Raw genomic sequence first — 13841 nt, forward strand, 5'->3', positions numbered from 1 at the left:
TTAGCTGCATTAGGAGCTATTGCCCAGATAGTGGAGCGAGGAAGGGGTTAAGAAATACTTCACCCTCGACAAGACCATTCGTATACCAGTTACTCAGCCTGTGTCATGTTTCGAGTGTGAAGGAAACTTTTTTTTATTGTAGTCCAGAAATATTTCCATGTTTAACCCTTAAAAATCTTAGCAAAATGGCTTGATTCTTTTTTTAAAAGCATGGGAGGAAGGCAATGAGCTACAAAAAATAGAAATGACCCAAAAAGGCCTGGAATAAGTGCTTAAAATTACAATAATCCTGTTACATTATTTTAAATAAGTAATTATGATCGTTATAGTTTCTTTCTAAATCTACTAATTTCTTGTAATTTTTGGAATGTGTCTTACCAAATTGCATCTTTCCTTTTTTTTACCGATGTTTCTTTAAAAGAAAATTGCACCAATTATTTGCTTTGGGTCGAAGGTTTAAAAGGCCTCTGAAAGCAGCGCCAGCGTCTCTCACGTTCAGCAGGACAGAAATACTGATTTTGTCAATTCATCAAGAGTTTTCTGTGGATTCTTTGTCCATCTCGAAGGCAACTAAGAAAGTTTTCCTTATTAATTCAATGAAACATGGAAGTAACTGATATACAGATAGTATTTGGGTGGTGAAGTATTCGTTTTGACAAAGACGCCCAAAAAGAAACCTGGTGACTAAAAGTACAATATGCAGGATTCAAGTGTGTCTGTTGATTTAAGGAGCTGATATTCTTACTAGTTTCACTAGTACAAAAATCCCACAATGTGACTCAAGCTCCGCAACTTGATTTGACCCTGCCGACAATCGATTTCAGGCGTCTACACACACTAGGCGGGTTTCCATTAACCATTAAATTGCACAAATTGAAATTGTGAATATGAATATGCCAAAAAGAATCATGTTAACTTTCAGAAAAACTCCCATTTATATCAAAAAAGTTTTAATGCTTGCGTGAGGTTTTATTCATTCGTATCGCAATTGTGTTTTCTTGACATTTCGAAAATATCGCTCAAGTTTTGCACAAATTTGTAATAGAAACCCGCCTACTGATGAGTTTCCTTAAGTACAATAACAGCTGCTCCTTTAACTGCTCCTACTGATATGCATCGCTAATGAAAATCAATCTTTTTATTTAAACGCATTAGAGAAGAAAAATCACATTCAATAGTATTCCAGTATAAAGTGTCAAAGATGTGGAGGCTCATTACTCTGATGTACTAAGATGTTATTCAAACATAATTTACAGAAAATAATTTGCCAGTGGACGAAGGAGTTTCCGAACTCCTGACATGGCTCTTCTCTGAGCACCCTGTTCAGCTGACCACAGAAAAATCAAATCACATGGTTCATTTAAAAAATCTGATTCAAATCAACACTTATTTTGCACGAGGGCATTTGCTGAGCTTTCATCTCTTTACATCATTTTAGTCTCTCAAGTGGGCGACAAGCCAGCAAGAAAATTATTGTCTTGACCTGCATTAATGTTTCTATTTCCCACATTATCCCTATGAGGGACAGAAACAGGTAAAATTGGAGGTGAAACTATCAAGTTGAGATTTCAGTCCTGGTTGATTCTGCAGTAACAGGTGAGTTTTTATAATCCGAATCAGTTCAAAATGCAACACAGATCGACCACTGGGGGGGAACCACAACTGCACAGCTGAATAGTGTTAGTGAGAGACTCATTACCTCATTTTGGGACAGACGGCTAACAGCAGGCGGGTTTGCATTAACACTCAAATTGCGCAAACTGAAATTGTAAATATAAAATACGCCTAATGGAAACACGAAAGCTCTCACTCTTACATGAGGTTCTTTTTAGTCTATTTAAAAAAGGCAGATTTTTCAAAACTGCGATGGAAAACTTTTTTTTCCCTTTATAGGATTTATAACAAAGAGAAGAGCAAGAGCTGTTATTGATCGCAAACTCTAAAAGTTAAACGGCTCACACGGAGGTTTTTGAATCCACAATTAACCGTGAAATCGTGGACTATCAGCCCCCCGAAATCCCTCGGACGTGGTCGTTCACACATAAGAGGCTCGCCTTCCCATCATCGCTCCATAACACGCTTCCATTGGAAGTGCGGTGCTCGTGCGCTGGCTGCAATAGAAATAATGCTGCTAATGTTTTGAACATCAGTCGCCATGGTTACTGGAGCGTTATCACCAGAAGAGAAGTCTCATAACTCAATGTAAACGCAGTCATCTCGCAATTCTGTTTATCAACATTTTGAAAATATCCATTAAGTTTTGCGTAAATCTGTAACGGAAACCCGCCTGTTGGCCCGTACTGAATGAGTAAACTCACGATTGAATGTTGCACATCAGATTAAATGGACCTTTGCACTGGGTTTATCTTTCACGTTACGTCCAGATCATGCCGAATCTTTTCCTGTAAATAAAAGACACTCTTAAGTCATAATATTGCAAGACCATGTCCTCTAAATTAATTCATAAAAACACATTCTGTTCTCAAAATATTACATTTTTTTTATTAATGAAATTGCAGCTTGAAATATTATGACTTTTTCAGGCTTAATCCTTAAAACAGCTATTTATTTACTTATTTATACTTTCTCACCACCACCTTTAATACCCCCTGTGCAGTCTGAATTCCACAAAGGTAGACTGTCAGCAACTATGAAATATATTATGCAGTAGGGATGCATGATATTGGATTTTCTGCCAATATATAATAACTCATTTGGCCGATAACCAATATCGATATATCCACTTTTTTCCCCACATAATTAACATCATATATGCGTACTCGTATCATGACGGCCCACAAGCAGATGGAGACATAAAATGCAATGCTTTTTAATGTGTGTAATATTCACTGATTGCGCAAAATAAGAAAAATATGTCAACTTAGAGTTGATGTTTAGTTCAAGTTCACTTTGTCAATAAAAAAAAAAAGCAATACCGATGATGTGCTGATATTATCATGCATCTCTATTTCCTAATTTTCTGTTTTGTATTAGTAACGTAGAGAAAACAATTGCCTGTCACTGGAGGCATGTTTGGCTCAAGCACTCCATTTTTATTCAAATTGATTTTTAGAAATGAAACATTACTTTTTTTTTAGATATATTGACAGCCCTTCCAGCTTGCTTAAGTGAAAATACGCCATCACCGCTAGTGGTTGCGATGTTACTGAGCGTCTAACCAGCGCCGCCTATTTCATGAGGACGTGCAGATTCATTTAGCTGCTACACTTTTTGTTTCAATCAAAAAAGTGAAAACTTAAACAAATACGAGTTTTGTTATGATGTCACCAAAAAATGTTAATACCCTGTGGCCAAGACGGATGTCAAACACGCCTGACTGTGACTCTACACTACGTTTCCTGCTTTTCGGCTCACATGTGGACTGTAAGGCTACATTAATAAAAAGTGACCTATTACAATGTGCATGTGACAAACCCACTAAATTTAATTTCCAATGAGACGTGACACTACAGGGAGAGACCGTGTGAAGAATAAAAGGTCAATTTGACTTAAAACAGCTTCAATTTCCTATGAAAATACAGTTATGGTAGAAAACAGGGAGTACCAAGTGCTCACCACAAAGCCAATTATTACAACCAATGTCAAACGTGGGCAACGTTTTAGAGTAGAATCCTTGATACAATCATTTTATTCGTCTTTAACTAGCGCACAAAAAAAGATATGGGTTCAGTTTTCGTGTAGAAACCTGGAGAGGCAAGTCTAGGATTTAAAAAGAAAAGAAATCTATCCCCATTGCAGGTGGTTTTTCTGGCTAGTTATGGAACCAGGCTGGAGGTGTGTGGACCCTCCGATCGCACCCGTCTCACCTACACACCGGCCGAGCGGGCGCGTTCAGTCCTGCTCTGAGCTCTCTGCAGGCTGGCTGGTCGTCGTCGACGTCGCAGTAGTGGTTTTGTCAGTAGCAGCCGCTGTGGGGTCCAGTTCGGGTGGTCTGGGATCTTGGTGGACGCCCTCCGCCTCCAGCTCGTCACCCCGTGCCGAGCTCTCCTCGTCTTCCTCCTCCTCGTCCTCATCTTCCTCCCCGGCGGAGGGCTCCCGCGGCTGGGCTTCGGGAGGTGCCGTGGTCCCTTTGTCCCCCTGCTCCTGGAGGAGGCTGAGCTGGTTGTTGAGGTCGTTCCGCTCCTTCTGCAGGGCTCTGCACAGCCTCTCCAGCAGCTCCAGCTTCCCCTGCAGGGCCTTGAAGTGGCCGTCACGCAGAGTTTTCTACAACACAACGTTTCGTGAGTGTCAAAGTTCATTTTTATCATTTGAAAAAAAGAAGTAATCAGACAAAAATAAAAGATTATTCCATCAGACTGACCAAGGCAGACTGAAAGCCCTGAAAAAAAGCAAGCAAGTGGTCTTTGAGTGAAGCTTATCTCGTCAGATTGTTTCATGGATTTGTGAAATCAAAGCAAACTTGAAAACTGCCCTAAAACTAAACTGTAATTTTTACTTTTGATTTCTTTAAAAAACGTGGGCAAAAGGCAATGAGGAAATTAAGAATAAATGACCCAAAAAACAGCAAAACAACAAATTCTATAATATAGCGGTTATTTTTCTCTATTTTTAAAAACTTTTTTTTAAATTTTTTTTTTTACAAAGCTAAAAATGTCTTGCAATTCGCAAGAGATTTGTAGCAATGCCCTTTTCCCCCATGTTTAAAAAAGCAAACCAATTTGCTCAGATTTCAAAGGTTTATATACAAAAACTTAACTGCAATTTAAGAAGAATAGCCCCAAAATCAGCAAAAAAAATGTAAAAAACACAAAAATATGGAAGTAAAGAAAATAATCAAAGAATAAAAGAAAAAAATGACGGGGGAAAATATGCTTCCAAAAACAATAATTCTGTAAAATAATTTTAAATATAAAATTCTAACAACTATAACACATTTACTGCATATTTCCTAAAATGATTAACTGTTCTTTTAATTAGTTGATTTGTTTCGCTTCTACCAGAGCGACCAACAGTACAGAGAAGAGTGAGTCACCTCCTCGGCCATCTGCAGCAGGGCCTGGTTGTTGCTCTCCCATTTGGTCCTCCACTGTGTCGTTTCCTTCTCCAGCTTCTTGATCTTCTTGGTCATCTGGAGGTAAATCCACACAGTTAAAAAAACACCAAAGACAGTGAGACACGAACGCAAGCCAACGGGACGTCGGTCAGTCAGTCACCTTCTCCATCTCTTGTCTGAACGTGGTGAAGACCTCGTTGCTTTTAGCCAGAGTGCTCTGAAACTCCTCGAACTTGTCCATGTACAGCGAGAGCTGAGAGAGACAACGGGAGAGCAGTGAGACGTTTTTAACCCTTTCAGCTCGTTAGATGTTAACTTCACAAACACAAAGCTTCTACAGAATATCCCCAGTAAAGATCTATAGTGTTTATGTCTGCAGAGCCCAAAAACGTGTGTGCGTGTGTGTGCGTGTGCACGTGTGCGTGCACGTACCTGTTGTTTGAGCTGTGTTTCCTGCTCCTTCATCAGCTCACACTTGTGTCTGGACTCCGTGGCGTCCTTCAGCAGCTGAAGCATCACAGTAAAGTCAGTTCACACACATTTCACATTACTGTTATTTTCTACTTTCATTGAGTTTATTTTTAACCAACATCAGTCCTAATCATAAATATCAAATATTCATTAATTTTCAGCAATTTTAACCCTTTAAATGCCAGGTTTTTGTCATGATGCCACTATGTTTGTACACTGACTGTGACAGTGCACACAGTGGAAACAGTATGTATTTTCTCCATGCAAATATAGTAAAAAGTACGTCATCCGGTGGAAAATAGTAAAAATGACAAAGTCCAAGGCAAAAGCTACGAATGACAGCCAGAAACAAAACAGCGAGTGTTTTTATGTTTTGAAGGCTGTGGGATCCAAAAACGTCAGTCTGAATGGGTTTCAATGGTGCACTTTTTGCACCTAACAGTCTGAATGTAACAACTTAGTTTCCACAGTGTGTTTTAGACTTATTTTAGGAGCTGAGCTGCAAATTCCAGGATTAAACAAAAATACACAATCTTTCCAAAATGTATGCCATATGCATGAACACAGCCAAAATGATCAAAAACTGAATGAAAATGAAATGCTCCAGGCAGTCCCTGAGGTTAATATCATTGATAGATCTTTCTGCTCGGCTACTTGATATTAAATCCTGCTTTTTGATGGTGGAGAGAAAAAGAAGACACAGAAGATGTACTCACAAAGTCTCTCTCTCTTTGCTGCTTCTCCTCGACTTCTTTCATCATCTCGGTGATTCTCTGCAGCTTCGCGTCCATCAGCTGCTGCTGAAGCTCCTTGTGCTTGAACACCTTGTCTATGTGCTGCAAGAGGACACGTCAGAGTTCAAAAAAGGCCCGAGTCAGCGAGTCCACGGTCAGTTGTCAGTACGTTTACATGCACGGTGGAGTCTAGCTGCGGTTATAGCTCAATAACTTCATCCTGAAAATGATGTTAAGGAAACAATATAATAAAACAAAATAAATAGATAATACATTTTTTCAAGGTCATTTTCCTGCTCATTTGAACTTTGTTGTGCTTATTTTTATTAGGTTTTTTGTAACTTTTTTACAATTTTATGCAGATTTTTGGGCCTTGTTTCGCTAAGCTACTTGTTTCCTTCTCCCTGTGTTTTTGGAAAAATATAAATAAATACATTTTGCTCAGTTTTCAAAGTGTTCAGAATATTAGTAGTACTGCTATGCTTATTTAAAACTCTGTGGTCCTTGTCGTCTAGTTTACTAAAATGGCCGATATGTTTCTTTCTTTTATGATTCATGTTCACATGAAAACCACCTACAAGAGTTTCAATGAAACTCCAGTTTCTTGACCAGCACACGTTTTGGGTGTCTGCAGCGCAGGTTATAAAGGGGCTCACACATGAACTGACTGCTGCGTTAAACTGCAGCTTTTGTATCCGTACCTCCTCTCGCAGCTCGTACTGCTCGATGAGCTTTTTCAGCTTCTCGGCCAGCTCCATGTTCTCCTGCCTCAGCTTGGTGTTGTGGGAGCTGTGCTGCTCCATCTGCACCTCGATATCACTCAGGGTCATCTGGAAGTGCAGCATGGCCTCCTTCCGCTGCTCCTCGTACTCCCTGGACCGCTGAGCATTTTCCTCCTGCGGTGACGGGAGGGAGAATGAGAGGAGGTCAATGAGGAGCGAGGGTTTAACTCTCAGGGCCTGCTTTAATATCACACACTCGCATCGCGCCGCACACAAAATGCGCTTTTCAAAGTCAGGCTATAAACAATATTATACATTAACAGTATTTTTGTTTGTCTAAAACAAAACATGTTTTAAATATATTTCAGTAGACGCAGATTATTGTTTCTGATGATCACAGTCTGGGATATGTCAATGATTTGCAGCAACACTGATTGTGTCAGTGCATCTAGTAGAAATAGCATGTATTTTCTCCATATCCCAAATATGGTAAAAAAAAATGTCATCAGGTGGAAAATAGTAAAAATGACAACTGCTGGGTCAAAAGTCCAGAATGACCCCAAAAATAATACAATGTCTGTTTTTATGCTTTGATGGCTGTGGGATCAAAAATTTCAGTTTCAATTGGACATTTTTTGCACTAATCAGTGTGAATTTAACTATTTTGTTTTCACAGTGTATTTTAGACTTATTGTAGGAGCTGAGCTACAAATTCCAAGATTAAACAAAAATATACAATCTTGCCAAAGTGTATGCCATATGCATGAACGCAGCCAAAATTATCAAAACATGAAGAATGAAAAACACGTAAAATGCACCAAACAGTCACTAAGAGTTAAAAGAGGCAACATGTGACTTCATCTATGCAGAGAGATGAAGGCGTACCTTCAGTGTCTTGTTGTGTCTCTGCAGCTCCCTGCAGAGGCTCTCCAGCTTGCTGCGGGCCAGGATGGCCTTGCTGTGTTCGCCCTGCAGGTGGATCTTCTCCTTCACGATCTGAGACTGTTTCTTCTGCAGAGCTTTCAGACGCTTCTGCATGCAGCGGCTCTCCTCCAGCTGAACACACACAGTCAGCATCAAAGGAACACATTATGGTAAACTTTTTTATTTTCACCTTTCTGTGATTAATCAAAGCATACTATGTTCATTTAGAAAGTTACAGTGTATTAGCCCTTTAAAACCTGATATAATTGGCTGTATTTCTTTCAAAAACATGGGAAGAAGCCAGTGAGCAACGAAAGAAATTACCCAAAAGTAGCAAGAAATTTGTAAAAAGTTCAAGAAAATTTCCTGAATTAGTAAGAAAAAGAAAAAGAAAGAAACAAGGCGTACAAAACTTGGCAAAAAGTAGCTAAAATTATATAATTATGTAACATAATTTTTAGTGAATAATTATAGTTTATAATATAGTTTTTCCCTCACGTTTTTCTTTCTTCCCTAGACATTTTCCTTAGCTACTTGAAAAATATTTTTTAAGATCTACTGGCTTCTTGCAACTGCTTGTTGATCATTTGTATTTAGGCTGAACAATATATTCATGCTGAGCTGACAACATTAAACCTCTTTTTTCAGTTTTTTAATGAATTGTTTAATTTCAGGAGAGCTCTTAAGTGTAAAAACAATCCATAGGAGTCCAAGACATTTACAAAATTTCACTTTATTTTATCCCTGATAAGATTTTTCTCATTATTAATTTCTGGTTTTTTTTTCGTGGATACAAGTTTCTACTCTTGTTGTCTATTTTTCTGTATTGGTTACAGTTATATCTGATTGAATGGTTATATTGTGCCGTCACAAACTGTTGTTCAGTGAGGTTTTTTTAATTGTAATGTTTGAGATGATGAGCAAAAAAAAAATGTTTATTTAAGAGTATTTTTAACATTTGTGACTATTTTTGTTGATATTTTTCAGGCTTGAAACAGAACATTGATGCTGCAGCTCAAAGCTCTGATTGACTCTGTAATTTCTCCAACCCAGGAAACCATCATCAGTGAGCGCAGCACCGGACTGACTTAAACCGCTGAACAAATGTGAGATGTGGTCAGCTACTGAGAGGTCTGGAACCAGGCTGACGTCATCCAGAAAGTCCAGCTGCTTTGTTCGTGGCCGTGACACATGTTAACATGCAGATATTCGGCTTACCAGGTCTGCGTATTTCTTGCACAAAGCAGCTAGTTTCTCCTCAGGAGTGGCGAGGGAGTTCAGGGCCTGCATCAAGAGAACAACCTCCTTCCCTGGAACAAAAAAACACAACGACCTTACTGACAGGAATTTTTAGAAAAATATGACTGACTCATGACTGATTGACATGAGACCGAGACGTAAATTTACCATTACATTTATTTAACAAAAGGCCTGTCTCTAAGTGATTGTAAAACACACTCATGTTTGTACCAAAAGCCTTGTCCTCTCCGGTTTTGAGGTCTCCTCCGGGGTCGAGCTCTGCCTCCACCAGGTCGCTGGGACTGTCCTCTCTGCCTGGAGTTTCCCCTCTCTCCTCCTCAGCGCAGCACAACCCCAAACCAAACTCTGCAACCTCCTCCTGGTAACACACACAAACACACACACACACACACACACACACACACATCCAAAGTGGCCATAAGAGGAGCTCAACTAAAAAAGTAAATTTTTGGTACTTAAACTCATGTATTCTGCCAAATAATTAAAGCTTCTCTTAAAGAAACAGTTAAGAAACACGATATTTGGCAAATAACACCAATGGCATGAAAAATAAGACTACAAAAAAACAACAACAAAACAAACAAGTGTATATTGTTTACCTGACTCGGGCTGTCCAGTTCGGGTGGAGAGTCGCTGCCTCCCACTATTCTTCTGGTCGCCACATCAATCTCACAAACTCCTGACGTCTCCATTAGTCCTGATCACAAGCTGGAAATTCAGAGTAAACCAAAACTGTTAGAAAATACGAAGAGATGACTGTGTGACCAAATACTGAATATTGTCTTGTTATAATGACAATAAAAAAAAATTTTTAAAAAAATAATAATAATAATAATGGTAAGGGATGATGCTTCAGTTATTTATTATATAACGGTAGCATACAAACCATAAATTCAGTATAAATAACACATCAATAACTGACAACAAAACACTGCACATCATCCTTTAAAATGTGACGGGTTTTACTACAAAGTTATCACTACAGTAGTTTTCAATGTTCAAATCTAATTTATTTAGAAATGTCTTTTTCTCTCTCTCTGAGCAGAAATGGGGTATCAAAATACACTTAGGTATTGCAATAACAACTAAAAAAAGTAATAGAAGTTATTTTAATGTATGGTGTTTTTTTTCCTAAAAGTATATTTATATCATTATATCATTATTAAATGCCATATATGCCTTTGCTCACAGTATGACACTTTATCACAATACATTGAATCATACACAGGGGTTACTACTAATACTTGGTAAGAAACAGTTTCTCGATTTCGGTTTTCTCATGTCAAAATAAAAATGTGTTGGTCGCAAAAAAAATTACTACTTGATTCTTATGAAATTACAACTTTATTCTCGTAATATGACGAGTTTATTCTTATAAAATTACGACTTTTTTCTACAACTTCATTCTCAGAATATTACCAGTTTATTCTCAAAATATTACTACTTTTTCCTCATAAAATGACAACTTTATTCTCATACAATTACAGCTTTATTCTAATGAAATTACAACTTTATTCTCGTAATATGGCAAGCTTATTTTTATAAAATTATTACTTTTTTCTACAACTTTAATATCACTACATTTTTCAAGTTTAAAGAAAACAACAACCTCAAAGTGGCCCTAAAATATATATTATATCATATACCAAATGCTGATATGCGAGAAAAACCACTTTTTTTCTCAGTAGAAACTGGTTTCCATACCTTTCCAATACAAACTATGCAGTGTTTCTTCAGGGCTGACCAAATAAATTCTATATATAGAAAGAAGGACTTGATGGCAGCACCTTTGTGTTGATGTGCTACAGGCTAACAGTATCAGGGCGAAGAGATACAGCAGATGTCAACAATAACCTACAGCATAAAAAACACAACTTCTCTGTAAATGTGCTGGACTTTCTGGCTGTTGCCACGTGAAGAAACCCTTATTGAGAGAAGTCAGCTCGCTCCGTTAATACCGTCCTAATGCAATAAGACTTTTTCAACAGCAGGCACCAAAAGTCAACCACGTGTGTACAGCAGCAGCAGCCAAATGTCAGCACTGCACACAGCATCGTGGGTACATTTCAGAGCAGCCAAATCAACATGAAATACCCTCCAATTTTAACATAGCCACGTGCTTTAGTCTAATAAACACACACATGATAAGTCAAGCACAATCAGACGAGCTTTAGCACCTTGTCAGTCGTCTCAGGCCTACAGACACAAACACGTTTACTTTTTTTAGGTTAGCTCACAGGTTAGCAGCCTCACACCGACACTCACACCTCAGGAAGACAGCAGGTTGAAGATCGCGACACATTTCATACGTATTTTCAAAACGTTTCAACAGCAAAGTGAAACAAAAGACAGGTCATCTATGAAAGTTAATTATTATGTAGCTGGGTTTTCGGCTAATTGGTGAGTATGGTGTAAGATAACAAAAAACAACACGTAGAAAAGTTAAAGTGCTGCTAAAAAAAACAATTAATACACCAGTGTTGCTACTGAGGATGATAATGTGATGATAAATTGACATTTAGTGTATTTTGGACCAGCGGGTCGTGTAATATCAGAGCTAACTTCGCCGCAGTTTCCTGCAAAACATGTTAGCGGCTATGAGGCTAGCAGTGCTAACTTAGCTACGCGTTGTTTACTCAATATAAAGACAATTTTAGGGAGATCTCGTTTGAGTAAACAAAACGACTTTATATCCCCGAAAGGGTGTACAACATGACAGTAACGTTAGTGCACAAAGTAAAATGTTTGATGGGGTTTTCTGATCATCTCTGCCAACTGTTAGCATAAACGGCTAGCGTTGACCAACTTTAAAAAGTTGAGAAAAATAAAGTTGTGTGCACGAATTGAAGTGCAACACTTGAGCCGAAATAAAGGCCGCGGTGTGTCACATGTAAAACACTCTAAACGGATGAAGTATCCGCAAAGTTGTTAAGATGATCTGCGATGTAATCTTAAATGTCCGATGCTTTAAAGGAAGTCTGGTGTGACGTCCCATCGACTCAGGTCAGAACGGCGCGTACGGTCCCTGCTCACGTTAGCTAGCTACTTAGCTACACACACAGCAAGCATTTCTGTATTCATCAATTTACCTAAACTTCCGTTGACATTTACAAATGGTTAATTAACACCACTTAGCCAAAGAGACTCTGAGCAAAAGTCTAACCAATGATAACAAGTTTTCTATTTTTAGCAGGGCTACTGCTAATATTGTGCTAACAGCTAGTCGGTGGCTAGCCCCGCTGGCTAACACTAAAAGTGAACTTTACTTCGGCAAATATCTATTGTGTGAGAGAGGATGAAAAAGATACACACTTCGGCTGACGGTGGCGGCTCACATACAGCGCCGGAGTTATGTAAGATCAGCACGACACAGCACCGGTAAAGAAAAATATGGTTGTGAAGAGCAGGCGCGCTTACCTGTGCTTTAACACGGGATGAAGCAGGACGCGGCTATGAAGCTAACTGCGACTGTCCGGCATCAAGGAAAACATCCGGTTACTGCTTTTCAAAATTAAAAAGTTGTCGAGCGCATTGGATTGAGCAACCCTTAAAAAAGATGCAATTTTCCACCGATTAAAAATCCCCGATTTTACTTTTATTTTAACGACCGTTTTTTATTATTATTAATTATTTATATTATTAATATTATTATTATTATTATTTATTAATATTATTATTAATATTAATATTGGCATGTAATGGCTTACAGAATCCTAGTTATCCTATTAAAAATGTAATATATAATGTTATTATTTTTACCTACTTCTCAAAGCCTCAAAAAGATGTGATTTTCCACCATTTCACAGATTTACTCTCCCATTATTTTAACACCCGTTTTATAAATTGTTATTGTTATTATTATTATATAGCTAAAAATAATATTATGATTATTTTTTTATATGTAATGCGGTAGAGTTCTAGTTATCCTGTTAAAAAATATAATATACAATGCAATTACTTTTAACTACCTTCAAAGCCTCAGAAAATATGTGATTTTCCTCTGATTACAAGTCACCAAATCCCCCTGCCATTACTTTTACACTTGTGTTATAGATTATTATTATTATTATTGTTATTATTATTAAAGAATTTAACTAAATGGAACAAACTAATTTGTTATTAAACTAATTATTAATATTATTAAAATATTTGTTAAACTAATTGTTCATATTATTATTAAGAGTAATAGCTATTATTATTATTATTGTTTTTTTTTATTACTTTTGAAATGTAATGGGGTACAGATAACTAGTTATCCTTTCAAAAATGCTATATGTGTGTATATATATATATATGTACTACTTCATCAAAGCTTCAAGTGCAAATATTACATTATTAATTATTACTCTTACTATTATTATTATCATCTATTATTATTTCACCCTTCCTCTAATTAACTTAATTAATTACTCTCTCTAACACTGGCCTTAAATGTTTTTGTTTCTGTGGTATATGGAGTTAATATCGAAATGAAGTATTATTCAAAATATCGTTAATTTAACAGTAAATTTAAACATTCGTGAACACAAACTGTAACCATGCTTTTCACATCCTGGACATGTCTTGCGCTTTTATTTTGGAGGTAGCACCCTCGTGTTTCCAGTAGTTATCTGACTGACTTGATGAAGCTGAAGTCAAAACCAAAAGCAAAAATCTGTGAGCTCCTCTTTTTCCGGGACGTCAGAGAGGGAGGAAAACAACAGACACTTGATACCC

General features: G+C 37.6%; 1 protein-coding gene across 2 annotated transcripts; it reads right to left on the minus strand.

Annotated features, from left to right (window-relative positions):
• Window positions 1-289: 289 nt before the first annotated feature.
• Window positions 290-12584, minus strand: txlng (taxilin gamma). Of its 2 annotated transcripts, none has more exons than XM_042490341.1 (11): window positions 12543-12584; window positions 9725-9833; window positions 9336-9483; window positions 9084-9175; window positions 7827-7997; window positions 6921-7115; window positions 6202-6321; window positions 5447-5521; window positions 5175-5267; window positions 4994-5089; window positions 290-4224 (listed from the first exon to the last, which is right to left on the minus strand). In XM_042490341.1, the coding sequence occupies exons 2-11, from the start codon at window positions 9815-9817 to the stop codon at window positions 3853-3855; spliced, it is 1455 nt and encodes a 484-aa protein (XP_042346275.1). In that variant the 5' UTR covers window positions 9818-9833; window positions 12543-12584; the 3' UTR covers window positions 290-3852. The 2 variants fall into 2 exon arrangements, with proteins under 2 accessions (XP_042346275.1, XP_042346266.1); XM_042490332.1 differs by lacking the exon at window positions 12543-12584 and adding an exon at window positions 12438-12509.
• Between the last annotated feature and the right edge of the window lie 1257 nt (window positions 12585-13841).

Source organism: Plectropomus leopardus, chromosome 1, assembly GCF_008729295.1.
Source record: "Plectropomus leopardus isolate mb chromosome 1, YSFRI_Pleo_2.0, whole genome shotgun sequence".
Lineage (NCBI taxonomy): Eukaryota > Metazoa > Chordata > Actinopteri > Perciformes > Serranidae > Plectropomus > Plectropomus leopardus.

Coding starts and splice junctions, on each gene's coding strand:
- txlng (XM_042490341.1), bottom strand. CDS start 9,817: ATGGAGACGTCAGGAGTTTGTGAGATTGATGTGGCGACCAGAAGAATA. Junction 7,998..9,083: donor GCAAGAAATACGCAGACCTG/GTAAGCCGAATA, acceptor GTGTGTGTTCAG/CTGGAGGAGAGCCGCTGCAT. Junction 7,116..7,826: donor GACACAACAAGACACTGAAG/GTACGCCTTCAT, acceptor CCGTCACCGCAG/GAGGAAAATGCTCAGCGGTC.